At 56.7% G+C, this 25,025-nt stretch overlaps 7 protein-coding genes across 7 annotated transcripts; 4 read left to right on the top strand and 3 right to left on the bottom strand.

Annotated features, from left to right (window-relative positions):
• Positions 1-2,118: 2,118 nt before the first annotated feature.
• Positions 2,119-7,240, top strand: CCMA1212_005025 (Growth hormone-inducible transmembrane protein; the record flags this gene model as incomplete). Its single annotated transcript, XM_073702306.1, has 3 exons — positions 2,119-5,193; positions 6,152-6,681; positions 6,754-7,240. Coding segments are annotated over 3 exons (4,092 nt in total), but the record flags the coding sequence as incomplete, so codon positions are not given.
• Positions 7,241-7,713: 473 nt separating this feature from the next.
• Positions 7,714-8,420, bottom strand: CCMA1212_005024 (putative peptide methionine sulfoxide reductase; the record flags this gene model as incomplete). The annotated part of the gene is made up of 2 exons (XM_073702305.1): positions 7,714-8,063; positions 8,141-8,420. The coding sequence occupies 2 exons, from the start codon at positions 8,418-8,420 to the stop codon at positions 7,714-7,716; spliced, it is 630 nt and encodes a 209-aa protein (XP_073558768.1).
• A 1,050-nt stretch (positions 8,421-9,470) lies between these two features.
• Positions 9,471-11,875, top strand: CCMA1212_005023 (Serine/threonine-protein kinase gad8; the record flags this gene model as incomplete). The annotated part of the gene is made up of 4 exons (XM_073702304.1): positions 9,471-9,492; positions 9,812-9,931; positions 10,014-11,533; positions 11,663-11,875. The coding sequence occupies 4 exons, from the start codon at positions 9,471-9,473 to the stop codon at positions 11,873-11,875; spliced, it is 1,875 nt and encodes a 624-aa protein (XP_073558773.1).
• Positions 11,876-13,298: 1,423 nt separating this feature from the next.
• CCMA1212_005022 (uncharacterized protein) lies at positions 13,299-15,566 on the bottom strand (the record flags this gene model as incomplete). The annotated part of the gene is made up of 1 exon (XM_073702303.1): positions 13,299-15,566. One exon carries the CDS (start codon positions 15,564-15,566, stop codon positions 13,299-13,301), a length of 2,268 nt encoding a protein of 755 aa, XP_073558774.1.
• Positions 15,567-17,705: 2,139 nt separating this feature from the next.
• On the top strand, positions 17,706-19,399 carry CCMA1212_005021 (General alpha-glucoside permease; the record flags this gene model as incomplete). Its single annotated transcript, XM_073702302.1, has 2 exons — positions 17,706-17,905; positions 18,010-19,399. The coding sequence occupies 2 exons, from the start codon at positions 17,706-17,708 to the stop codon at positions 19,397-19,399; spliced, it is 1,590 nt and encodes a 529-aa protein (XP_073558771.1).
• A 486-nt stretch (positions 19,400-19,885) lies between these two features.
• On the bottom strand, positions 19,886-21,680 carry CCMA1212_005020 (uncharacterized protein; the record flags this gene model as incomplete). The annotated part of the gene is made up of 3 exons (XM_073702301.1): positions 19,886-20,982; positions 21,039-21,461; positions 21,614-21,680. The coding sequence occupies 3 exons, from the start codon at positions 21,678-21,680 to the stop codon at positions 19,886-19,888; spliced, it is 1,587 nt and encodes a 528-aa protein (XP_073558772.1).
• A 176-nt stretch (positions 21,681-21,856) lies between these two features.
• On the top strand, positions 21,857-22,039 carry CCMA1212_005019 (uncharacterized protein; the record flags this gene model as incomplete). The annotated part of the gene is made up of 1 exon (XM_073702300.1): positions 21,857-22,039. One exon carries the CDS (start codon positions 21,857-21,859, stop codon positions 22,037-22,039), a length of 183 nt encoding a protein of 60 aa, XP_073559088.1.
• Between the last annotated feature and the right edge of the window lie 2,986 nt (positions 22,040-25,025).

Below are 25,025 nucleotides of genomic sequence, written 5' to 3'. Positions count from 1 at the left end.
GTTAGGAACACGAGGTAAGACTGGTTGGTAGGGCGCAGTGCATTGGGAGAGACTCCTTTTGTTGTGCATGTCAGCCATGAAGGATCGTGGTGGCGCCTCGTTGGTGGCTCATGTACATGTACTCCAGGCTGTTCAGGTATTGCTCTGCGCATGTTGGGAATTGGCGAGACTTCGGTAATAGAGCTGGCATCTACCCGAGTACTTCTACTGTAGATCCCGGGAGATCGATTTGACACCAATATCCAAAGCCTTCATCACAGTGACAGAATAATGGAAATAACTAGAAGGCTTTACGGAGACAGTACGAGTATATGCGCTGTTGAATTGTCAAAGCCATTGATCGCCACGTTTTCAAGGGACCCTGTGGTTGAGAGGTGAAAGAGATTTGGCGCCGCTGGCGTCATCCAGATTTCGGCAATAGGGGCCGTAGCTCGACTCCAGCCTGTCTTGGGTTAGCCTGGCCGGAGCGGCTAACGGTACAGCCAAGGTACAAGTACTTGATGCCAGAGCTGTTAGCTGGAAGTTGCAAGTCGCCTTCCATGCAACTGGACTGCTGCAGCGTAAATCTGTGAAGGAATCGACAGCGCCATGGCTTGTCGGAAAAGCCCCTTGCTGTGCCTGCATGTAGCATCTGAGAGTTGCATGTGTTTGGCACGGTACTTGCACACACAACTTGCCGACCCCCTGCTGTTTGCTGCCGAGACGCTGCACACTCGCCCTGGTCATGAGGCTCTCCGTCCGCGCTACGGGTCAGCACCTCATCTGTGTGTTCCAGGCGGTACGGAGGACTCCGTGACGGTTGCACAGGTACCAGTACTTTGTGCAAGTTGCCTGTACAAGCCCACTCCCCGTCTCTCCTGCCTCGACGAGGCTCAACCGACACTGCAGTCTGTCATCCCTCTCCCCTCATCAACCCAGCCTTCTCCCGTCCGTATGACTCTCGTTGTACCTTACATACTGTACTCTCACATCTCATCACCAGCCTTCTCGGCGTTGCCGCTGATCGACCGCCGCCTGGTCAATCCGTCTCGGCTGTTGTCTGCCCCCCAGCTGCGCTCCGCTGCAGGGACTCCGGCAGGCTCTCGCTCGCTCGCCGAGACCGCCTCAAACAGTGCAAGTACCCTAGCCTAGCCACAGCTCGCCACGCCAGACCTCGGAGCTACCCCACGTCAACGTCAAGGGAAAAAAAAAGCTGTAGCATCCATACCAGCAGCCGGCGGGATTTGCTTGTCTGCTAAGGCATGACTAGGTAGGTAATAGCCTCCCCTCGCTGGTGCGTGTGTGTGTGTGTGTGTGTGCATGTGTGTGTGCGTGTCTGCACTGCGACTCGTCTGCGCAGTGACCCTCCGCTCTCGTGGCTCTGGACCCTCTTCTATCGACTCTCCCTCCATGTCGTCTCTTTCTCTTCCTTCCAGCTCATGAGCCGGCCCTCGATCTGAGCCGCTCACTAATTCTCGAGTCCGCAGAACTGAGACGCTCTGGGACGCCCCTTGAAATCCGTCGACAATCAGCAAACTGCTCATTTGTTGATTGCTGCGGTGCAGCTTCTCTATCCTCGGTGGGCATCCCTCTCCGCCACTTTCGCCTGGGCTGCCATTGTTTGCTAACTACCTCGACCTAGCCTGTTGGCTGCTGGCACGCGACCGCCTTGCCTTGGGTCGAACCCTAGTGACAATTAAACAGTTGCCAGTGTTGCCGAGCATTGGGTCATCATCTTTTCTATCAATATCCTTCCTCATTTCATCATAGCGAAGCCTTGCAACGATCTTCGAGTTGAACCTCCTTTCTACGCAATAGTCGGTGACAGCTGGACCGCCTCCGTCACCGCGGCATCCCGCATCCCTGACCCGATACCGCTTACCCACCGCATAATTCCGAACCGTTTGTGTCGACTCGTCGCTACCAATACGCAAACGGCTGCCGTTGCGAAGAAATCCATGCGAAGCTGCTGCTGGATGAGCAAGAGCAGGGCATCTGTCTGTCAGCTTCCTCCGAAAGAGCATGACCAGGGCCTCATCACGACGCTTCCGAACTCAACAGCGAAGCCTTACAATCACTGGACAGTAACAACATAGATTCAGCTAAAGGCAGCGTGGGAGACGCTTGCTTTCAAGCAGACCAAATCTCTCCGGCGCTTTCTGCGAACGCGCGGTGCGGACAGCCGCAAAAGCACCGAGGCGCCTTGCAGAGCTCGACCCCAAAGGGGTGCCCGCACCCAGATCCCCCGGCCGAGCAAGCATCACGATGAGACGCAGTCGCTCCCCGAGTGCGCCTTCGCACTACCGGGCGCTGGGCCATCAACATGGCAACGGGGCCAAATCAGACTCCGTCTCGCTCATCCGGTCGTTCAATGTCGAGAGCAACCCGACGCGGCCGATGCGACCATCCCCGCTCACGGCGTCGACCATCAGGGACATGCCATTGGACCTGGTAGATCGCATCAGAAGCTTTCCCCTCTTCCAGTCTGCGTCGGAAGAGTTTTTAGTGGCCATTGGCAATCATCTGAAACCGCAGGTACACGCGCCCAACGACCACATCATCACAGAGGGGGACGACGCAAAGGCCATGTACTGGCTGGTGCGAGGCGTCGTCGCAGTCACGTCTCGCGACGGCGAAGCGGTTTATGCAGAACTCAAGGCCGGTGCGTTTTTCGGCGAGATCGGAGTGCTCATGGACATGCCTAGGACGGCCACCATTGTTGCCCGAACCAAGTGCCTGTTGCTGGTCCTGAAAAAGGAAGACCTGCAGACCGTCATGCCCAACTTCCCGGAGATGGAAAAGGCCATTCGACAGGAGGCGGAGGAAAGGCTGAGCGTGCTCAAGAAAAAGCGACTCGAGCGCGGTGCCAGGCTCAAGTCTGCCAAGAGCGATGCTGCTGCGCGAACGACGACGCCGGGCGAAGTGTCGACGGGAGAGACGGGCGCGATCAAGGACGGCACGGTGGTCAAGTCCAAGAAACGAAAGTCCCCGAGCCCCAGCGTGATCGAGGACCCGGCCCTCGGCAGCGCATTGGGAAGCGGCTTCGTCAACATCCGAAAGACGCTCAAGGAGCTCCCTCTCTTCTCGAATCTGCCGCCCGACGTCCTCCACTTCCTCGGCCTGAGCGTCCAGCCAAAAACGTATCCGCCCTTCACCGACATAGTACGCGAGGGCAGCCCTGGCCACGAGATCTTTTTCATCGTTCGAGGCGAGGCGGAGGTCATCCACCAGCAGCCCAAGGCGGAGAGGGAAGCCGAAAGCTTGACCAGATCGATCCAGAAGAGGCCTCGGCTGAAAGCTGGACAGTACTTTGGAGAGGTTGCGAGCCTGGGCCTGTCCCGTGGGCGCACGGCGACGGTCAGGTCAATCACAACGGTCGAATGTCTGATGATACCAGGTGAAACGTTGGACGAGCTGTGGTCTCGCTGCTCTCCCGACATCAAATCGCAGGTGGAACAAACAGCATGGCATCGCTACAACTACCGTGACGAGGACGTCGCCATGGCCGATGTCGACCCGCGACGCAAGGCGAGCAAGTCAGATCCTCCAACGCCGAAACTCGCCCGGCTCAGTATTCCCGACGTCGGGTTCTCAAACCCATTCAAACCGCTATCCGTATCTCCCCGGGATGCTTCCGAAGTCATGGAGCCCAAGGATCCAGATCCGTTCCTGAGCGTCGACATGGAAAACCTGAGAAACCGGAGGAGGCACTCGGTAGCACCGCCCACCGCGCCCACTACGCCCACCACGCCGACCGAGGCTTCCTCGACGACACCTGCGAAGCAGAATGGAGCACGTAACCACTTACCAGAGCAGCCGTCTCCCATGTCCGTGACTGCACCGGAGCCCGAGTTTGACATGCCGGCAAAGCGGGCCAAGACCCTGTCTCACCGGCCGCACTCTCTCCGGCCAAGCACGATTACGGACAATATCCTGGTGCACATCTTTCAGTATGCCGATATTGGAGAGCTCTTGAGGCTGCGGCGCGTCAACAGCCACTGGAAGCAGCTCTTGACTACATCCCCGAAGCTGTGCAGATATGTCGACCTCTCCTACTACAACAGGAGGGTCACCGACCAGGTCATCGTCGAGATCCTGGCGCCCTTTATCGGAACGCGCGCGCTCGTGATAGACCTGAATAACTGCTTCCACATCACCGATGAGGGCTTCTCCGTGCTGTGGAAGACGTGCGGCAAGAATGTGCAGAGGTGGAGGATGCGCTCGCTGTGGGACGTCTCGGCGAGCCAGATCCTCGAGATGAGCGAAAACGCCAAGGGCCTCAGGGAGGTGGACTGGAGCAACTGCCGCAAAGTCGGGGACAATCTTCTCGGGCGAGTGGTCGGTTGGGTTGTCCCTGAGCCTCCGCCAATGAACAACAGCAAGGTTGTGATAGCCAGCTCGGGGAGGAAGGCAAAGGAGAAGGCTGCCCAGCAACCTGCCCCCAACATGCCACCCCCCGGGACGGTGATTGGTTGCCCCGAGCTGAACACGCTGAACCTCTCGTACTGCAAGCACATCACGGACCGATCGATGGGCCATCTCGCGGCCCACGCTTCGAAACGTCTCGAGTCCCTGTCCCTTACTCGGTGCACATCCATCACAGACGCGGGGTTCCAGGCCTGGGCTCAGTTCAAGTTTGAGAAGCTAACGCACCTCTGTCTGGCGGACTGCACCTATCTCTCGGACAACGCCATCGTGGCACTCGTGAACGCGGCCAAGAACCTGACCCATCTCGACCTGTCCTTTTGTTGCGCGCTTTCCGACACGGCAACGGAGGTCGTCGCCCTCGGCCTTCCCCGGCTGCGCGAGTTGAGGCTTGCCTTTTGCGGTAGCGCCGTGAGCGACGCCAGTCTGGAGAGCGTGGCCCTGCACCTTAACGAGCTCGAAGGTCTTTCTGTTCGCGGTTGCGTCCGCGTGACGGGCAAGGGCCTGGAGTACATCCTCAGGGGCTGTGCGCGCCTCAAGTGGGTTGACGTGAGCCAGTGCCGCAACCTCGAACCGTGGCTCCGGGCAGGCAGCATATCGAAATGGGGATTCGACAGCCGGGCCGGAAAGCCGGAGGCGACGGCGGTCAACAGCTGGCCCACGACGGCATTCGACAGTGTGATTGGAGACTTGCCGACGCCGCGGACGATGAGCGTAGCGATGCTCACGACGCCCAGTTTTTTTCCGCGGCCAGGCGCTTCGCTCCTGGGCAGGAGAACGAGACAGCCTGTGAAGTTTATCATTGAAAAGGGGACCGACGGGCTTCGATGACCTGATCCTTCATTATGATTGTCATCATTCATCGTATTGCCGGGAAAATCTCATCATCGTTGTTATCATTATCTAAGCGAAAGCATGACCATCCATCTCTCTAATGTCCTCAGGGGTTTATTATTTTGTACAAGTCATACTACTATTAGCATTTCATACGTGTATCTATTCACAAACTCATGGCAAGGAGGGAGGAGCATCTACCGGTGTTGACAGGGAGGGTTATCTAGAAAAGGGCCAGAGTACGGAGTATACGGGGGAGAAAAGTCGGGAATACTGGGCTATACGACGTGACGATACCCTCCGATGTATGAAGTCTGAAGTGTTTTGGTTGGCTGGTGATGATTAGACGGGGCATGAGTATCTTGTTTCTTTTGGATAACATATAATTGCATATTGAATGGAGCACATGGAATGGGCAAGCATGCATCGCAGCATTTGGAATTTCGAAGCACAAGACGGGGAACTGTGCGGAATCTGGCGGAGTTGACATCGAAAGAGGAGAGAAAGACCTCGGAGCTCCGTCAGTAGGTACGGAGCACCTAGACCGAAAGCTTCACAGAACGTTGAGGCACAGCCTTAGTCATCGCCGTCTCGCACCCAAAGCTCCGGCGCCACTGCGGGAGGCTTCCACAGGCTTCTAGCACGTGACGCGGACTTAGGTATTGCGGGCATCCGGCCAACGTCATGGCCCGGCTTGACTGGCAGCTGGAGCTGGACCCCCAAAATATATGACCACGATACTTCTGGTCTATTTCTTTCTCATTCATCCATACACACAAAACACCGCCACACGACGAACAACAGCAATCTTCTCAACAACGAATTCATCAAAACCACCGACACAGAAACGAAACAACAGCTCGATAGAGTTAAACCACACACAGCCATGTCCTTTACGCTGAGCATTCAGCAGGGCCCTGCGCGCATCGCGCAGCAGCGGCTCCTCCCCGCGCTCACGAAATCCGCCCTCCGGACGCCCATGTCGGTGCGCAGCTTCCACCAGCTCAAGACACCCAAGAGCAGCGCAGCCTGCGCCTTTTTCACCTCGCGCTTCGGCTCGGCGACGACCCGCCACGGCTTCGCGCGCTCGTACTACCAGGAGGCGGCCAACAGCCGGACCGCGGCGGCGACGAGCGGGACGGGGCTGCGCAAGCTGCTGGTGGGAGGCGCCATCTTCGGCGGCACGCTGGTGGCCATCAACATCGTCTTCAACCGCGAGACGAGGGAGGACGGCGGGATGCCGCTGTTTGAGCGCGAGTATCTCAACAACACGTTCCTGCACACGGGGCTGGGCGTGGGCATCATTGGGTTGACGGCGAGACAGATGGTGCAGTCGGGCTTCGTGTACCGGCTGATGGTGACGAACCCGTGGGTGGTGGGCTTGGGAGGACTGGCGCTGAGCTTTGCGACGATGATTGGAACTCGGTCCATTAGCCCTGACAAGTGAGTATTCTATCTATTTCTTCCTTCGTTCATATGAGGATCATTCGGGATTACTGACGTGGAACTCTGCAGCTACATCCCCAAGTACGCTCTGTGGACCGCCTTCAACGCCACCCAGGCCGCCTTTGTCGCTCCCCTGCTGGCGTTTGTTCCCCTTCCCATCCTCGCCCGCGCCGGTCTCTACACCGTCGCCATGATGGGCTCTCTGTCCATTGTCGGCGCCACGGCCAAGCAGGAGAAGTACCTCTACATTGGCGGCCCGCTCCTTGCCGGCGCCGCCATCGTCGCCGCCTCCGGCTTCGCGCCCTTCCTCATCCCCGCCACGGCCGTCCGGACGCTGGCCTTTACCGAGAGCATCTGGCTGTACGGCGGCCTGGCCGTGTTTGGCGGCTTCACGCTGTACGACGTGCAGAAGGTGCTGCACCATGCCCGGCTGGCGCAGGCGGGCGTGATTAAGCGGGATCCCGTCAACGAGAGCATCTCGCTCGAGCTCGACTTTTTGAACATTTTCATTCGCTTTGTTCAGATTCTGTCGATGAACCAGAACCGGAGGAAGTAAAGGGGGCAGGATGGGACTGGAGGTTGAGGTGTTTATATGAGATGGCTTGTTTCTCTTTTTCGTTCTGACAAGAAAAAGGGAAAAAGGTTGGTTGCGAGAGGTTAATCACACTCCGCTCATTGGATCAAATATGTGATATCACGACATTACTGCTTTTCTTAGGGGATACAGAGTGCGTTCCTACCAGGTAATGTGTGTATCTTCAAGAGGAGGAGTATTGTTCGCAAAGCAGTAAAAGACAGGAATAATACAAAAAAAACTGTGAAATCAATTGTCATATTGAGTTGATAAGCTATGTATGTGACCCTTGGTTGAAGTTGTAATAAGTGCGCCGTAAATGTGCCGGTAGATGTACAAATGGGTATAAATGTTGAATGATGAACTCCCATCTTCGCCCCTCCTCTCCTCTTTCACATCCTCATCTGCCTCCTCCTCCTCCTCTTCACACCCTCATCCCCGTCCCCGTCAGCCCTTCACTCCAAATCCTTAAACGGCCTCAAGAAGTGACTCGGGCACTCATACCCATCGGGGTTCCTCTCCAAATAAAGCTGATGGTACTCCTCGGCGGTCCACCACTTGCCGGCGGGCACAATCTCGGTGACGACGTTTCCGCCCCACCACTGGCTGTTGACCTTTTCGGTGACCTCGCGCGCGATGCGCTCCTGCTCGGGGGAGTGGAAGTAGATGCCCGAGCGGTACTGGGGGCCCGTGTCCGGGCCTTGCTTGTTGAGCGTCGTGGGGTCGTGCATGCGGTAGAAGAACTCGAGGAGTTGGCGGTAGGAGACTTTTGCGGGGTCGAAGATGATGTCTGCGGCTTCGGCGTCTGGTTTGCATTGCACACGGTTAGCATCACTGATTGCTGACTTGGGTAGATTGAGAGAAAGAGTGGTGATGGCTTACGGCCTGTGTTTCCGCCGCAGACGGCGCGGTACGAGGGGTTCTCGAGGTCGCCGCCGATGAAGCCGACCTTTGCGTCAATGAGGCCCTTGCCCGTAAAGTGCTTGCGGTAGAGGTGCTCGGTGCCCCAGTAGCAGCCTGCGGCGAGGGTGCAGCGCTCGGCGCCTTCGGGGATCGAGGATGATGTAGATGAGGCTGCTGCGGCGGAGGAGTCGGGGGCGATGGAGAGGCGGGAGGCGGTTGTGAAGGGTCGGGCGAGGCGGGCGAGGATGTCGGTGAGCATTGTGGTGGTTTGGTATGTTTTTTCTTTTTTTTTTTGGGGGGGTGATTTGTGTGTGTGGTGGTGGAGTTTTAGCTGGTGGTGGTGGTAGGTGGTTTCGGAAGCTCGGATATGGAGTTGTGAAGTTTTCGGATATGGAGTCGTGAAGTTTTGAGAGTTTTGAGCTGAAATCTGTTCTAGGATGAAGGGATAAGATGGGCAGTCTAGAAGAAAAGCGGTCTTGGCGGTCCTTTTTCAATCCTTATAACACAGCAAAGAGTGCAGATTGTAAAGGGCAAGAAAAACTATTCCTTGTGAGGGCCCCCCAAATATTCCATTGCTTCGGCCTATTTTGCCTTTTGGATGGGGTATTTTGCATGACGCAATTGGACCCCTTCGCCATCTTGGTACTAGCGAGGGAGCCGCATGACAAATCGCGGGCCGTCGTGACAACTCGAGGTTCTAGACCAGTTGTTGATATCAAGTCTGGTCTTTACTGTCAACGGTCTTGTCCTGGCAAGACGGCGGCCATCTGGGGCTGACTGATGACACACTAATTATTACCTCGTACGTGTTTCTGCCATCTAAAGTCATCGCTGCCGTCGCTGAGAGCTCATGACGAGATTCAACTGATGCACCAGCAACGTCCCAAACTCCAGCTGATCCCATCGACACAATCAACGACCTGCAGCCACCAACTTACAGCGCCTCAGGCCTCCCAAACCACCCCCGCTCAGCCCCTGTACTCACATGTACCGCCTCCCCCGCTCCCGCTGCAGCAGCCACGTTCGGTACATTGTTGCATCCCGCGTGGTCAAACCAAAACAACTCCAAAAAAAGAAAAAACACATGATTCCAGATTCTAATCCCCCCCAAACCAAAAACTCCGCCCGAATTCCAAATCGCGATTTCAACCTCCTCCCCGTGTCCAATCCGTGATTCCCGACGTATCAGCCTCGCGCATCGACGATTCGATGATTCCTTGAGGATACCACTGATTTCTTTTTTTGAATTGCTGTTTCGCTGCTTCTGGATTCGGCGTCCAGCGTTTGCGGCGAGTCTTTGGTGCGAATGATGTCTTGGAACCTGACCAAAAGTGAGTCTCTGGCGATGCGCTCTGCATCTCATCCTTGCCGCTTCCACGCCTCGCCGTCAATGGTTTCCTGAATCTAGTCTTGGTCATGATAATTTACGATCCATCAATGACCCATCATCCATCTGCCGTCCGAGTCTGGGCGCAACATTGACCTGCTGCATGCGCCTGAACCTGACGCTTGGAATGATTCCCGAATACCCTCCAGCTTCAGCCTCGGTCTCATCCTTGGGCCTCGCCCTGCAGTTGATCCACAGCCCACGTGTAACCGATCAGACGGATACCTCTTTCTCTGCCTCGTGCTGACGGATCGTCTTTCCAGAGCTCAAAGAAACCCACCTGGGCTTCAAATCGTCGCCCTCCACAAAGGACAAGGAAAAGACAAAGAGCGGCGCCCCCACCCCGTCCGACGTCAACAGCGTCGCCGATACAAGCGGCCCAGGTACATCGAATCGAATAACTTCATTCTCACCTCTACCTCTTCCTCTTCTTCAACCTGCTGACGTCTTACCCCCTGCCGATAGACGCCCTCTCGCAGGAACCCGTCGTCAAGCCCACCAAGCCCGGCATCCTCGTCCTCACCCTCTACGAAGCCCGCGGCCTCTCCCTCCCCGAACAGTATCAAGATGCCCTCACGGCGAGCCACCCGCCCGGCGCCCGCTCTACCGGAGACGCGCTGACGGGCTCCACGCGCGCCGGCGCCTCTCGAAACCCCTCTGCCTTCTCCGGCAGCCTCGACAGACCGCAATCGTCCTCCGGGTCCGGCTTCAAGGGCATCCCGACGAACCACGGCCGCGTCTCGGGCAGGTACATGCCGTATGCGCTCGTCGACTTTGACAAGAACCAAGTCTTTATCAATTCAGTCGATGGAAACCCCGAGAACCCTGTCTGGGCCGGCTCCAACACGCAGTACAAGTTTGACGTGTCGCGCGTCGGCGAGCTGACCGTCCAGCTGTTCATGAGAAACCCATCTGCCGCTGCGGGCACAGGCAGGACCCAGGACATCTTCCTGGGCGCCGTCCGCGTAATGCCCAGGTTCGAGGCCGTGTCCGAAACCGCGGCGCCGGGCAAAAAGGGCCCAGCCGATCGACCGCAGACTCAGGGCCACAGCGGGCTGGGCTGGTTCGACCTGCAGAACGGAACGGGGAAGATCCAGATCGGCGTCAGTTTTGTCGAGAACCGCGTCGGCAAGCTCTCCATCGACGACTTTGACCTTCTGACGCTGGTTGGCAAGGGCAGCTTCGGAAAGGTCATGCAGGTTCGGAAGAAGGATACCGGTCGCATCTACGCCATCAAGACGATCCGAAAGGCCAAGATCATAACGCGGTCCGAGGTCACGCATACCCTCGCCGAGCGCTCCGTCCTCGCCCAGATCAACAACCCGTTCATCGTTCCGTTAAAGTTCAGTTTCCAGTCTCCCGAAAAGCTCTACTTTGTCCTGGCCTTTGTCAACGGCGGAGAGTTGTTCTTCCATTTGTCCAAGGAAGGGCGCTTCGACATCAACCGCTCCCGCTTCTACACGGCCGAGCTGCTGTGCGCGCTCGAATGCCTACACGGCTTCAACGTCATCTACAGGGACTTGAAGCCCGAGAACATCCTCCTCGACTACCAGGGCCACATTGCCCTCTGCGATTTCGGACTCTGCAAGCTGGAGATGAAGGACGAGGACTCCACAAACACCTTTGTCGGCACCCCCGAGTATCTGGCGCCGGAGCTCCTCAAGGGCGAGGGCTACGGCAAGGCGGTCGACTGGTGGACGCTGGGCGTGCTGCTGTACGAAATGCTGACGGGCCTGCCGCCCTTTTACGACGAGAACACCAACGAAATGTATCGCAAGATCCTGACGGCTCCCCTCAACTTTCCCGGCTACGACGTGGTGCCCCCGGCGGCCAGGGACCTGCTGACCAAGCTGCTGGAGCGCGACCCCAGCAAGAGGCTGGGCGTCAACGGGTCGACCGAGATCAAGTCGCATCCCTTTTTCCACGGCATCGACTGGAAGAAGTTGCTGCAGCGCAAATACGAGCCTGCGTTTAAGCCCAACGTGGTGAGTATCTCATTACATGACGTCCCTTTCTCTTATACATACACATACACATATATATATATACATATAGCCAAAGGACTGTCTCCGCAAAATCCAAGAAACAGCCAGCTAACGTTGTAAAAAAACCAGGCCAACGCCCTCGACACAAACAACTTTGACGACGTCTTCCGAAACGAAGTCGCCCAGGACTCGGTCCCCGACGACTTCGTCCTGTCCAAGACGATGCAGGACCAGTTTGTCAACTTTAGCTACAACAGACCCGTCGCGGGCCTCGACGACGCAGGAGGCAGCATCAAGGATCCGTCCTTCCTAGAGGCCTCGGAGACGCGCGGACGGAGGTAGAACTGCGTGAAGTATGAACAAAACGCGGAGGGAGCAACAACTGCATGTTTCGCGGCTTTTATTCTTGTGTCTTTGCCCTGTTTCCTTCTACATCAGTTCTTCGTTATATTTGTTTTTCTGAATCTGGCTTTGGCTTTTGTTTCCGCTTTTCATATAAGGGGGAAAACTGGCACGTAGAACGTGTCGAGGCAACGCATCGAGCATTGGATTCGGTCGCATCAGGTGGACAATAGGGGAGTCAAGGCGGGTTTCTCGTGTTGCTTTTGCATCACAGTCTTTGTGTGCATGTGTGTGCTTTTCGGCTCTCCGCTAGATAGATACAGTTTTGTTTCTCTGACGGCGCTGCGGTGCCTTTCTTATTAGCATAAAATGTGACGATTTCCTTGAGATTTTGAGAGATACGCCTTTTCTCCGAGTTATCAAACATCGCCTTCGAGCATGTCCAAGGCGTGGTCCATCTTGAAACAAGATATTAGACGCGAAACATATGCTCGGGAGATGAAAAGAAAAGAGGAAACACCAACAGATTCGAATCCCATCGCTCGGTTGCCGCTCAAATCATTCCATCATGCGATCGTCACTTCATTCAAACCAACGGAGGCACGTATGCTGGGCGAGAAACAAGAGAGAAAAGCCGACGCCTTCTGAATGAAGAAGAAGAAGAGGAAGAAGGAGAAGGATGAGGAGAAACAGTGGGAGAGGGGGGCAAGGACGCGGGCATGAGCCCAATAGCCATGAACGCCGCTCCTCAAACACCAATAAGCTAAATATCTAGCCGAGACCGCAACGAAGAAAGCGTCTATGTGATGTCGAAACCATCTCCTTTTCGTCTCGCCGACGAGCAACGGATTCTCCGACAGCTCACCTGAGGCCATCGTGAAAAAACAGTGTATCGAGTAGGATTCACGTTGGTCACTAGCGCCGAGCTGACTGAGGCGACACTCCCCGACGCGGCACCTCGCCGCACTGCCGTCCACTCTGTTACGTGTACGGAGTAATGCAGGCCGTTGAAGAGATACTCCGTCCACGGGTGTGGATAGTAATATTACTTCGTATAGGCGTATGAAGGGGACAGCGTCCAAGAGATGGGTAAAGGCTTCCGAGAACCCTTGACCCTAGCCCTCTCTGGTTCGCTTGTATGTAGTAACATGCCCGGTTCTGGGATCTGAGGTGGAAATCATGTGGCCGAGATGCACGGCATCTGTGGTATGTGCTTATAGTCATATGGCCTACCGACCTCGAAGGAGTAGGGAGGGGGAAAGCGAAGAGAAGGAAGCAAGACAAACACCTGGAGCCTTATCTAGGCAGATGATGAAGATCGTTGCTATTAAATAGAAGATATAGGCAAGAATGAAGAGAAAAGAAAAAGGAAAAAGACGTGCTAATACAGGTTGCGAGAAGGTTTATGTATCGCTTTGAGTCGTCATTCGTGCCGAGTGAGTGCGAGCTCTCGCTCCAGCGTTGATCTCCAGTGTATCAAGTCTCTGTCCTCATCCTCCCAATAGGCTAGCATGCCCACTGTTTTGTAAACAGAGTCCTCCCAGTCGGAGGGCATCGCACACCCAGCTCTGGCGGCTGCCAATAGAACCAAGGAGCTTCGCGTGCAGGCCCGTATCATGAACATGCTCCCATGGTGCCGATGATGGAAGCCTGGCTTGTTGACATGTACCTGATGTATGTGCGTCTCCAACCCTCGTTTGGCAAACTCCGCCACGGCGGGCTTGACGGGACGCCTTGTGGCATGAGCGCTGATGCTGGCCATGACAAAAGGCCAGTAGATCTGCTCGAAGAGATTAATCATCCGCCCTCGGAGGACCGACCGACATATGCCGTCCTCCTCCACGGGAGTATGGATGGAGAGATCAGCAGGCAGGCTCTCCGACCACTCGCGGATCTGAGCCTCATACTCGGGCATCATATCCAGCAGCTTGTCGAGCAGCACAGCGTCAGAGGTGTAACGCTGGCGAAGATCCAGTGCCTCCCTGGAAAGGCGGCTAGTGAGACGGCGAAGTGAGATTTCAGCCAGGTAGAACAGCCAGGCAGCGCGAGCCCGCTGGGTCTCGGAGTCGGGCCCGTCCGGAGACTCGGCCGGGGCAACCGGAGGTGCGGGGAAGAAGGGCGGATATAAGGTGCTCCCAGAGTGCAGGATGTCGAAATCAGGAAGGTCCAGCTCCTGTCGCAACTCTCGCTCCGACTTCCACGCAGACCAATAGACGGCCTGCTCTTGAGTATCTTGGCGGCCCATCTCCATCGAGTCCAGCGAGGCGTTGAGGTTCTGAGCCCGAGCTATGAAGGGAAAGTGCTGGCAGGCGGCCAGGGCCTGAGAGAAGAAGCGCCAGGCGTAGACTGGCTGGAAGACCATCATAAGATAAACCCCTGACAGGAACAGACACTGGGCGCCGACGATGTCCGAGCGCACAAGCAGAATGCCGATGCGCTTCTGGGCAGCCTGGAAGAATATTTGGGAGTCGTTATAAGTCTGCGTGCCCAGCTTGGTCTCGCCGCTGGGGCCAAAGGGCGTGGCGATGCAGCCGAGAGCGCATATGATGAGCGCCAGGCATGAGGCAGGAGACCAGTCGATGCCGTCCAGAAAAGCGTTGAGGACCATGCGGCGGGCCAAGACTTCGTCGAGGATTGGATTCTTGCAGTGAATGTGCAGGAAAAAGTTGTCTAGCAGTCTGTATATGCGATGGGAATCCATGTCAATGAGGCCCGCCAACGAGGCGGAGCCGGAGGGAGGAGTTGAGATGGCATCGGGAGGGGCGCGGTACGAGGCCGGCGAATGGTGGTGGCTGCCGGAATTCTGGAAGACCGGCCACTGCAGGATGTGGTCCACCCGCTGAGGCAGGAGGCTGCTGATGTCCAGGTTGTCGTCTGGGGGCCTGCGGCCCGACGCGCTGCTGACACTGGAGCTCTGGCCGTAAATTCCGCCGCCGAGACCGTCAAAGGCCCTGGATCGCGAGAGTGGGGGCAACCGCTGATGACTGGAGAAGCCTGGGGCTGGAGCCGGAGCGAGAGCCGATGGCGGCGCGGCAGCCTCGTGGCCGGGCATGGGGACGGCATGTCGCAGCAGACGCTCCAGCTCGTCAATACGATCGAGGATCTTCAGACTGGCGGGGTCGAAGCTGGACAGATCCACTGGGGACTGAATGCACGTGGCGCCGACGCTGACGCAGTAGCTACAGGCGGGCTTCTTGTTGTCGCACTTTGTCTTGCGGGCTCTGCAGACCTGGCAGGCCGTGTTGGCCCGTTTTCTGGGATAGAAGGCGGTGCCGCGGGCTGCCGGGCGCTTCCCGGGGCGGCGGTTAATGCCGGCCGTGTCCGCCGGCGACTGCGGGCCGTTTGCGTTGGCATCGGCGTCGACATCCAGGTCGTCGGCATCCGGGGTGCGAGCCAGGGACAGAGACGACGCATCGTGGGAATGATGGCGGGCCATGGCGTTGGTGGTACCAGCACCTGCACCTGCACCTGCAGAGCCAGCCACGCCGCTGCCATTGATGGAGAAATTGCCTATGGAATGTGAACCAAGACCAGGAGCTGAACCAGAAGCAGAGCCAGAGACTGAGCCTGGACCAGGCCCAGAGGCGCCTGTATATGCGAGTGCCGTTGCGAGAAAGGGGAGCGGCTCCTGTCGTTGCCCCGTGGCTGAAGCTGCAGCCCGGCCTGGAGCTGGAGCGTGAGGCGGCGGCATGGCGGCGGTGGCGGCACGCACCAAGGCCCTTTGCGGCCACTGCAGGCCGGCGACGAGGACTCGTAGGGCGCGAGGCCAGAGACTTGGTGATACCGCGGGTGCAGATGTGGCTGCGGACGAGGGGAGAGAGATTGTCGGGGAGTCTCGGTGGTGAGTTGGGACGAGATGCTGGCAGGGCGATCGATGCTACCGGCCGTCAGGTGGCTCCTTGTCCTTTATCATGTGGGCGGTCGGCGTGGATTAGCCGCCCATCGCCTGGGGATGCCCTAAAGCTGGCTAGCGGCACGGCAAGGCTCTGCAGGCTTCGCGGGCTTGGTGGTGGGCGGTGGCCGGCCATCTGCAGGGCGTGGGCCGAAAGGGAGGGGCGAGTCCGGGGCAGCTCTGGGGGATTTGAGGCCATCTGGGGCACTTTGGGGGGGATGGTGGTGGCCTGGCAGCGGGTTTCTAGGGGTGGTGCACAGTCGAGGCGCTATTCCTGGGCCGATCGATATTCAACCGAAAGGCGCACCGGCTGCTGTCGTGTTGTCTTGCCAGCAGCCTCGAGTTCGCAGTTAGTGCCGGGGGAAACAGAGACGAGCGTCGGCCGCTTTGGCTGGAGCTGCTTCGGAGGGTGGCGGCGACATAAAAGTATTCGGTGGTGGTTGGTCGGTTCATGGTGTTTGAGGGTGAGGTTGAAGAATCCATGCAGAATTGAAGAAACACGAAGAGAGAGGATGGAGGCGGATGCCATGGATGCCATGTGCTTCAGTCTCGGCAGGGGGCAGAATTTTCATCGTCTCTCCTTCCCTGTGGCCATTCATTTCCCCGCCCCGGTTCGAGCTACGGGTACTTCTGCCTGTACCAGGTCAGGTCCATGTTCATTGTACACCGGCTGCTCACCCTGATACTGATTTGCCTCCAAGTCATCATCAATTACCGTTCTGTGTCTATTCATCCCCTTGCATGAGGCATCAAAGTACAAGCATGTATGACTGACTGTGCAATTATCCTCATCGTCTTTTGCCGGGCTTTGTCTGTCTTCATCAATACTAGACTAATTCATTCTCCCTGATTGCAGTGCCACCGTGGCATCCCGCCTCCGTCCAGCCCGGGATGCTACCGCCACCCTGTTGATGCATCCCCCAAGTCTCCCGACGGGCGCACAGGCTCGGCTTCGGCAGATTCGCTCGACTCACGGGATGCTCCTGTCCCTTGTATAGAGTTGGTACGAACCGGTACTTCATACGAGGACTATATAACGCTTCGGAGTCATTGGTCGATCTGTCACGATGACTCTTCGAGAACAAAGAACAGTCCCCTCGCCATCTGGTCATTTGTGTGCAGACCATCGAGCCACAGCTTCATCAACAGTCCCCGCACCGGCACCACCAGGTTTCTCTTACTCCCAGCATCCAACTACTGCTAGTGTTGGCTATTATAACTGCCCCTAGCTCCAACTCCTCGCTCTACCCCACGACGGGAGAGGCAGCGTGACACGCCGCCGTCCAGGGGAAGCGGCCAATCGCGTCTCACACGCAGCGCCATCGACACACCTCTTCGTCTCAACTGAACTGAGCTTGAGCATGCGCACATCGACCATCTCGAGTGGCACAACTGCCGGGGAGCGTCGCCCTCCACTTGTCGAAGTCCAAGCACGCAGCACCCAACTCCGGATTCTTGAAGCTCTGCTCGCCTTCCCCCATCTTTTACTCCCCTGCATCCTCGCCTACCCCAGACTTCTCCAGGCTGCAAACCCCATTCGACGCCTCTCCTCCTGCTAGGCCGACCAGGTCCTAGACCTTTTGGCTAGTTACTGCTTCTTCTTTAGCCGCTGCCAATCACGGAATCGGTCCGAACTCTCCACCGGCACCTTGTTGCCTTTGCAAAACAGGCTGCATCAACACCATCGACCGAGACTTGGGATCCATGCACGATGGCAATATTCGGTAGCAATTGATTCTGACCATGTCCTGCCAAGTATATGAAGCTCGAGCCGCCTCTGTCTCATTGTTTCTCTCCCGCTTCTGCTTCGTTGTCAGCCACTCGATAGCCTCGCAGTGTCTTTGATCCGGAGGCTTCTGCCGGTTGCTGCTCGAGAATAGTACTTTCCAGTGTCGGTTCGGTGGTGAAGAGTCAGACAGCTTGAACCACGTCGCCACCATGGGCTCTTCCGACGACGAAAAACGCGCCGGCATCCCGCTGGAAACGCACATTTTGGCCCTCGACGATGCCAATCCCAAGGACGACACCGTGCGGGTCGACATCCGGCATGAGCATGAGCTGACCGTCAAGGAAGTCTTTATCAAGCATCCTGCCCTGGTCTTCTGGGCCTTTTACTGGGCCATGTCTGGCGTTGGCTGGTGAGTCTCGTCTTTCTGCTCTAGTCGTTCACTTTCAATCATCCATTTTCCCTCCTGCTTCCATCGGGGTATCAATGGCTGACCATCTCTGTGCTTCTCTTTAGGGGCTTCGACGCTCAGGTCAACGGAGGCATGCTCTCTGTCCTGTCTTTCCGCCGCGACTTTGGCTACTGGTACGATCACGAAGGTCAGGCAGGTGACTATGTCATCCCCGCCGACTGGCTCAGCGCCTTCAACACCATCAGCGGCGTCGGCCAGTTCTTTGGCGGCTTCGCCTGCTCTTGGGTGGCTGATCGCTGGGGCCGCAAGATGGCGCTGCTTGCCGGCATTGCCCTCGTCACCGGCGGCATCTTTGGCGAGATGTTCTCGACCATCAGGCCCGCCTTCCTCATCTCGAAGCTCATTCTCGGCTTCGGCCTGGGCTTCTACCTGACGCTGTCGCCGCTCGCCGCCTCCGAATGCGCGCCTGTTGCCTTCCGAGGCATCGCTACTGCGGGCGTCCAATTCGGCATCGGCTCAGGGCAGCTGCTGTCCAACGCCGTCATCAAGGGCTTCGGCGGTTGGAGCGACCGCTGGGCCTACCGAGCTCCGTTTGCGATCCAGCTCTTCTTCTGCTTCTTCCTCATCGTTCTGCTCCCCTTCTGCCCCGAGACTCCGTGGTACCTCGCGCGCGCCGGCAAGCGTGACCAGGCTCTCAAGTCTCTCCGCAGACTTTACGGGCCCAACGTCGACATCAACGCAAAGCTCGCCACCCTCGAGGCCACGATCGCCGAGGAAGAGGCCTCTAGCTCGGAACAGGGCTCCTTCATCCAGTGCTTCAAGGGCACCAACCTCGTGCGCACCATGATCAGCATGGGCGTCTTCGTGTGCCAGCACTTCACCGGCATCATCTTCGTCATGGGCTTTTCCACCTACTTCTTCCAGCTCGCCGGCCTGCCCACCGAGAAGTCTTTTGACCTCGGCATCGGCGTCACCGCCTGCGGCCTGGGCGGCAACATCCTCAGCTGGGTCATCATGAACTCGTTTGGTCGCCGCCGCATCTTCGTGACGTGCATGTGCATCTTGACAGCCATTCTTTTCCTGATCGGCATCATGGACGTGGTGCCCACCGGCGCGGCCAAGTGGGTGCAGGCCTCGCTCACCGTCGTCTACGCCTTCTTCTACTACGTCGGCCTGGGCGCCATGGCCTTTGCCATCCTGGGCGAGGCGAGCAGCACGTCGCTCCGAGCGCCCACCATTGCCCTGGCCACGGCCACGCAGGCCGTCATGGGCATCATCTTCAACTTCGCCATCCCCTACATGGTCAACCCCGACGAGGCCAACCTCCGGGGCAAGGTGGGCTTCATCTTTGGCGGCCTGGCCCTGCTCGCCACCACCTGGAGCTGGTTCTACGTTCCCGAGCTCAAGGGCCGCACCTTTGACGAGATTGACCGCATGTTCCAGGCAAAGGTGCCGCCTAGGAAGATGGGTTCCTATCAGCTGTCTTCTTATTAATGTATGCTATTAATGTATGATGATTTTTGAAGGGAGGATGGTACAACCGGAATATTGGATATGCGATTTGGGTATTTATAGTCATGAGTGATGAAATTGAATTGATTCATGGGAGTTCCTGGCTTCTATTATCTTATACCCTCCTTGGGTGTCATTGCTTGGGTGTCATTGCTTGGGTGTCATTGCTTTGGTACAGTTGATTGCACCTTGATGGCGTACCTAACGTGAGGACAGAAATACGAACTTGTCCCTACTCAAACAGATGATTCTATTTCCTTTTATTCTTATCCAGGTATATCAAGAACATTTCCCAGAGTCGATCCAACGCCAACACCGGAGAACCTACTTATACAATTTGATATATATACCACGCACGCTTGTAATGTTTGAACAAAAAATGGAACCCAAGAAGTCCTAGCAGATGAAGAAAAGAACCAACAAATATGATACACATTAATATTACACACCAAACAAGAGACTACAAGGTCAAGGATCTTTCGTCTTGGGCTTCACCTGCACCGTCTCGGAACTCGTCCCCGCATCTTCCGACGGCGACCTCTGTAGCGAGTCCTCGTCGGCATCGTCGCGCATGGGCAGAGCGCCGAGCTTCGCCCTCCAGCCCATGTACCACGGGCCGGAGAAGAGCTCGGCCATGCGCTCCATCGGGACGCCCTTTGTCTCGGGCGCCCAGAGGCCGAGGACGACGAGGCCGACGAAGCAGACGCACGCCCAGAAGACGTACGCGCCCCAGATGTTGAGGCCCTCGAACATGGACGGCGTGGCGCGCACGACGGCGAACTGGAAGAACCAGTGCACCGTCATGTTGAAGGCGTAGCAGACGCCCCTGATGCGCGTGGGCAGGATCTCGGTGCCGTAGAGATACTGGATCGTGCAGAGCCCGATGGACCAGCCAACGGCGTAGATGAAGACGGACGCCACGGCGGCGTCCGACGCGGGCTTGTTGTGGGAGTCCATCCACAGGCCCATGTACACGGCCATGTAGACGTGCGTGATGCCCTGGATGAACAGGCCGGTCATGAAGCAGACACGCCTCCCAAGGACGTCGATGAGCCCCCACGTGAAGATCATGGTGAAGAAGAGCTTGAGCGCTCCGTAAGCGCCCGAGTTGATCAGGGAGATGTTGTCACTGTGGACGCCGGCGTATCGGAAAATGGTGGGGATGTAGTATGTGATGCCGTTGCCACCCGTCCACTGGGCAACTGTCTGCATCGCAAAGCCCAGCAGAAAGCGCTTGCGATAGCTGGGGATGGTGGCCACCTCTTTGATAATCATCCACGTCGTGGTGCCAGAGAGGCTTTGCTTCACATCCCGCACCTGGTCAACGATCTCGGTATACTCCCCTGTGAGGGCAGTGTCATTGGGCGGCGCCCCCCGCAGCCTGGATAGCACCAGCAGAGCCTCGTCGTTGCGGCCTTTGGAAGCAAGCCATCGAGGCGTGTCTTTGAGAAAAAGGGAGAGGAACAAGGCAATGCCTCCAGAAATCAAGGGCACGCATAGCACAACACGATATTGCGCCCTGGACGGAGGCAGAGAGTTTCTGGCGCCATAGCTGATGAAGAACCCTGTAATGCACCAATGTTAGACAAAGAGACACGTCGGCGGGATGTGAGTGACCAACCAAACATGAGAAAAGACAGCAGCAACACCATGTACACGGACACCACCATTCCCCGGGACTTTGATCGAGCAATCTCTGTGAGGTAGACGGGCGCTACAACGGTGAGACCGCCAGCACCCAGCCCAGACAACAGCCGCGAGAACAGCAACAAGCCCAGTATCCCCGACGCAAACGTAGTGATGAAGAAGCCGGACATCCATGTGGCCATAAAGGCCTGCCACGTCCGCAAGCGCCCGATCCTATCTGTGACAAGGAGGGCAAGGATGGCGCCAAATGCCGCGCCGAGGACGCCAAAGGACGTGATGTTGGCTTTCAACTGGACAAGATCGTGCTTGGAGCCCGTCCACTGTCTCTCCAGGAGCCCGTAGTCGTGTAGGAAGGACGGCATATCCGCCACGGCGGCAAATCCGCCTTCATCGTAACCTAACCAGCAGTCAGCCTTTGCCCCTTTTGCTTGCTTTTCGGTTAAGGCATGTGGAAGGGGGGCTGGGAAATGGACATTGACGAAAGATGAGTCCGAGTATTATAGCCCGGTGTCGTTGCTATCTCTTCAGCGCAGCTTTCTTTTGCCTCACCTTTTGGAACAGACCCGCTAGCAATGATTAAGACGGTCAGGACGAAGAAGAGGTTCGGCCTAGCCATGATCGGCCGGGCCTTGTTTCCTGCGTCGTTCCGGCGACCCTCCTGCAGATCTGACTCGCCGCCCTCCTTCTTGACTCCTCCCCCGCAGGGTCTCGACGCTGGCTAGCGGCTTGCCGACGAACGAGGGAATCGAACCACCTTGCCGCCTTTTCGCCCTCCTCAGTGTCGCGCTCTCAATGGCCGTCCGGCAAGCGGCTATGGCGAATCAATCGATGCTGCCATCCAACGCCGCGCCGCAGCCTCCAGAGGAACCAATCGCCGGCAGATCGAATGCCGGCACTTGGCAACAGACGCCACTAAAACGAAACGCGTGGGATCAAATCAAGGCTGGAAGCCCCAGTGGATCGTTCCTCGGCTGAACGCTGTATCTTTTGTCTCCCGTTGTCAATTTAGGCTCGGGCTCAGCTCAGCTCCTCTCCTCTCGTAATCTCTCGGGCAAGATCCCAGATCGGACGGCGTCAGGGGGGGTTGGACGAGTCGCGCACGATTACGATTGTCCTCCGGATATCTTAGTTTGCGGATTGTGCTGTGCTCCGGCCACCGAGAATCCGTAGAGTGACGAGACGCATCCGTCGCGATGGAGGGGGAAAGGGTTTGGCCACGCCCCAGCCCAGCCAGAGGCGCCTCTGCCTTATCTCTCTAGCACTGCTGGGATATTACTGGCAGCAGCTCTTCCCAACGCGGCTTCGTCTGTCTTGCCCGCCAGGCAGATGGCAAATGGGCGACCCCGCTCCCATCTGGTAGGCGGCAGCCCATGCAGTGCTCGCAGGCAGGGTAGAGGCTACGAGAGGGCTGGGTCGAGATACCGTGCAGTAACAGGTACTCAGTACTGGCACTGGTTTAACCGACGTTCAGCCCTCTATTGCCGGCGCCCAGCCCTTGCCCCAATCGAGAACATGTGGCCGTGATGCCTGAGGCTAATAAGCCGGGTAAGGTAATTGCAAGGCCAAAAGGAGAGATGCTTGAAGCGGCAAAGACAGAGAGAGACATAGAGAAGGAAAGAAAAAGTTGAAGCCTGAGAAAACATCGCCAACCGCAATCCATGGTGTTGCGCACCAGCTGAGACGCACGAACCCGCGGGACCCCCCTGGCCGCAAAGAGGGAACATTATATGGAGCCTCAGCGGTTCATGCTGTGCTTCCATCAATTCGTGCAGGTTGCAGCTACATTACATAAACGGAATTCATGGAAGAGCGAGTCCCGTCTTGTGTGGGGTTTTTGAACCCAGCAGCATCGGCCAACTTCCGATCCGAGATGCTCAAAGCTCCCTTTTCTCCTGCTCTGCTCCAGCGTCCCACAGCAGTCGATGTGCGGTATGAACGGATCGATAGCTTAGCTTGCTTAGTATTATTGGTGGAGTTGGTGGTGAGGCTCCATGCGGAAGAATCCAATAGTCGGGTCGATCACTTTTTATCTGGCGCTCCACGGCCGGACAAAGAACCAACAGCCCGGACGGACGGACGAATGCGGCTGCTCCCGTCTAGGTAGTAGCCTCCCTATTCCCGGTTTGCGCAGGTTGTCGCGCCCGGGAACAAGCCCTGGGACGGAACAAAAAAGACTGGTAAAAGGCATCGGCATCGTGTACGCGGGTACAAGTATATAATGCCCCATGCCATGGTTCCAGAAGACGGCGCCGTGGATCTCGTTTCGTCGTGGATATCGACCCTCCTTTGCGGGGCAGGAACCTCCCTTTGGGGCACTCAGTCAGCTTCAAGTTTGTCTCTTGATTGTTCGGTGCAGATTACTATTCCTGCTCACTCATTCACTCGCTCCTTTCATCCCTTGCGTCGAGTGATAATCTTGGGAGGGGCTTGCATAAGCCTGGCATGAAGGGGGTGGTCTTCAATCTCCAATGCTGTGAACCTCGTACAGTTCCAATGCCAACTTTGGCTCATGATGTCTCCCATCTTCGTTTAGACTCCGTACCCGCAAGGCCAGTCTTCTCATCGTCTTGTGCTGGAGAACAAGGAGAACCTCTTGTGTGACTGGGAACAAGCTCACGAGGTTTGTGCTTCTTCTTGTTAGTAGTTCCCGGTCAAAAGAGATGCTTGTACCCCTTCTTGAACGAACTACCACGTATGCCTAGTACCACCGTCAGCACTCGTCATCGATGACAGTCTTCGGGGGTGTTGGTGGATAGGTGGGTAAAGCCGACCTAAAGCCTTCCCTTGCGTCTGCTCCAGTTCTTCTCCAGGTCGGGGGTTATTATACCCGGTCAACTCACGGGATACGCAACCCGACAATCAGACAAGAACCTGAACCTTGGTTGCTGCTCATGGAGCTTGACTACACACAACTGTCAACTTATCGCGAAGAAAGATATGCCTTGACAAAGACTCACCATCTCCAAGTATGTACTTCGCACAACAGTGTCTCGTTCCACCCCTTCCCCCCTCCCTTTATGTGTCCCTCCCAAACTACATGAATATTTCCACGAATAGCATCCAAATGGTTGCAATCTCGGGCTACAGTCGGCTAGCTGCTGTCATTGGTGCCCGTTCATTCGGCGGTTCTTAGATACCGGCAACTAATCCAAAGTGATCAGTCAACAACGTCGTTTCCTCTTCCCTCGCTCAACGAACAATTGGTTCTTTGTCGAACCTGTCTATGATGGCTGGGTATCTGGGGGGGGTCATGTTGTCGAGTGAAATGTGACTATCGTATCACACACTGTCCCAGGATCAAGCCAGGGCGATCGCGTCTTGGCTGATGCGTGATACTTGCACACCCTCAACTCATTGACGTGACAAGAATGAGTCCCAACAATCCACAGTTGAACAAGACGCATGCCTCATCACCCTAGGAGTAACCTCAATACCCGTACCAACATACGAGCATTCACTTTGCCATTTCACAACGCGGTGACAAATCCCATCATACGTGGAGCACCGGTGCTGTCCCAGATCCCAAATGGATAGATGAGAGACTGAATCACTCCCCTTCTGAAGGGACAACCCGCAATCAAACCCGCACTAATTTGGCCCTTCCAAGAGAAAGCCGAGAGCCGGGTGACGGGTGACTGGGTTCTGGATCGAACTGATCACATTCGGACAACTTCCGCCCCAGCCTTTTCTCATCCTTTCGATCCATGGTACCATGAGTACTCAAGCTCATGCACATCCGGTACCATCTTATACTTCCTTCTTTGTCCACTAGATCGACTCCATCAGGATCATCGCCATGCCGTTCCAGGATGATGCCCCCGCAATATCCCAATCTGACAACTGACAAGTATGCCTGAGAACGTCTAGAATATATAAAGCCCATCCCCTGAGCGATCTGGAGGTGTATCTTGACGGCCTTTTCCTCTCTTTGTGCTGTACTCCTGCCGATTTCCGAAATTAC

The sequence above is a fragment of the Trichoderma ghanense genome, assembly GCF_004382785.1.
Source record: "Trichoderma ghanense strain CCMA-1212 chromosome Unknown scaffold_5, whole genome shotgun sequence".
In the NCBI taxonomy this organism is placed as follows: Eukaryota; Fungi; Ascomycota; class Sordariomycetes; order Hypocreales; family Hypocreaceae; genus Trichoderma; species Trichoderma ghanense.
Note: the sequence above shows the minus strand (reverse complement) of the source record. Positions and strands in the feature narration are given on the sequence as shown.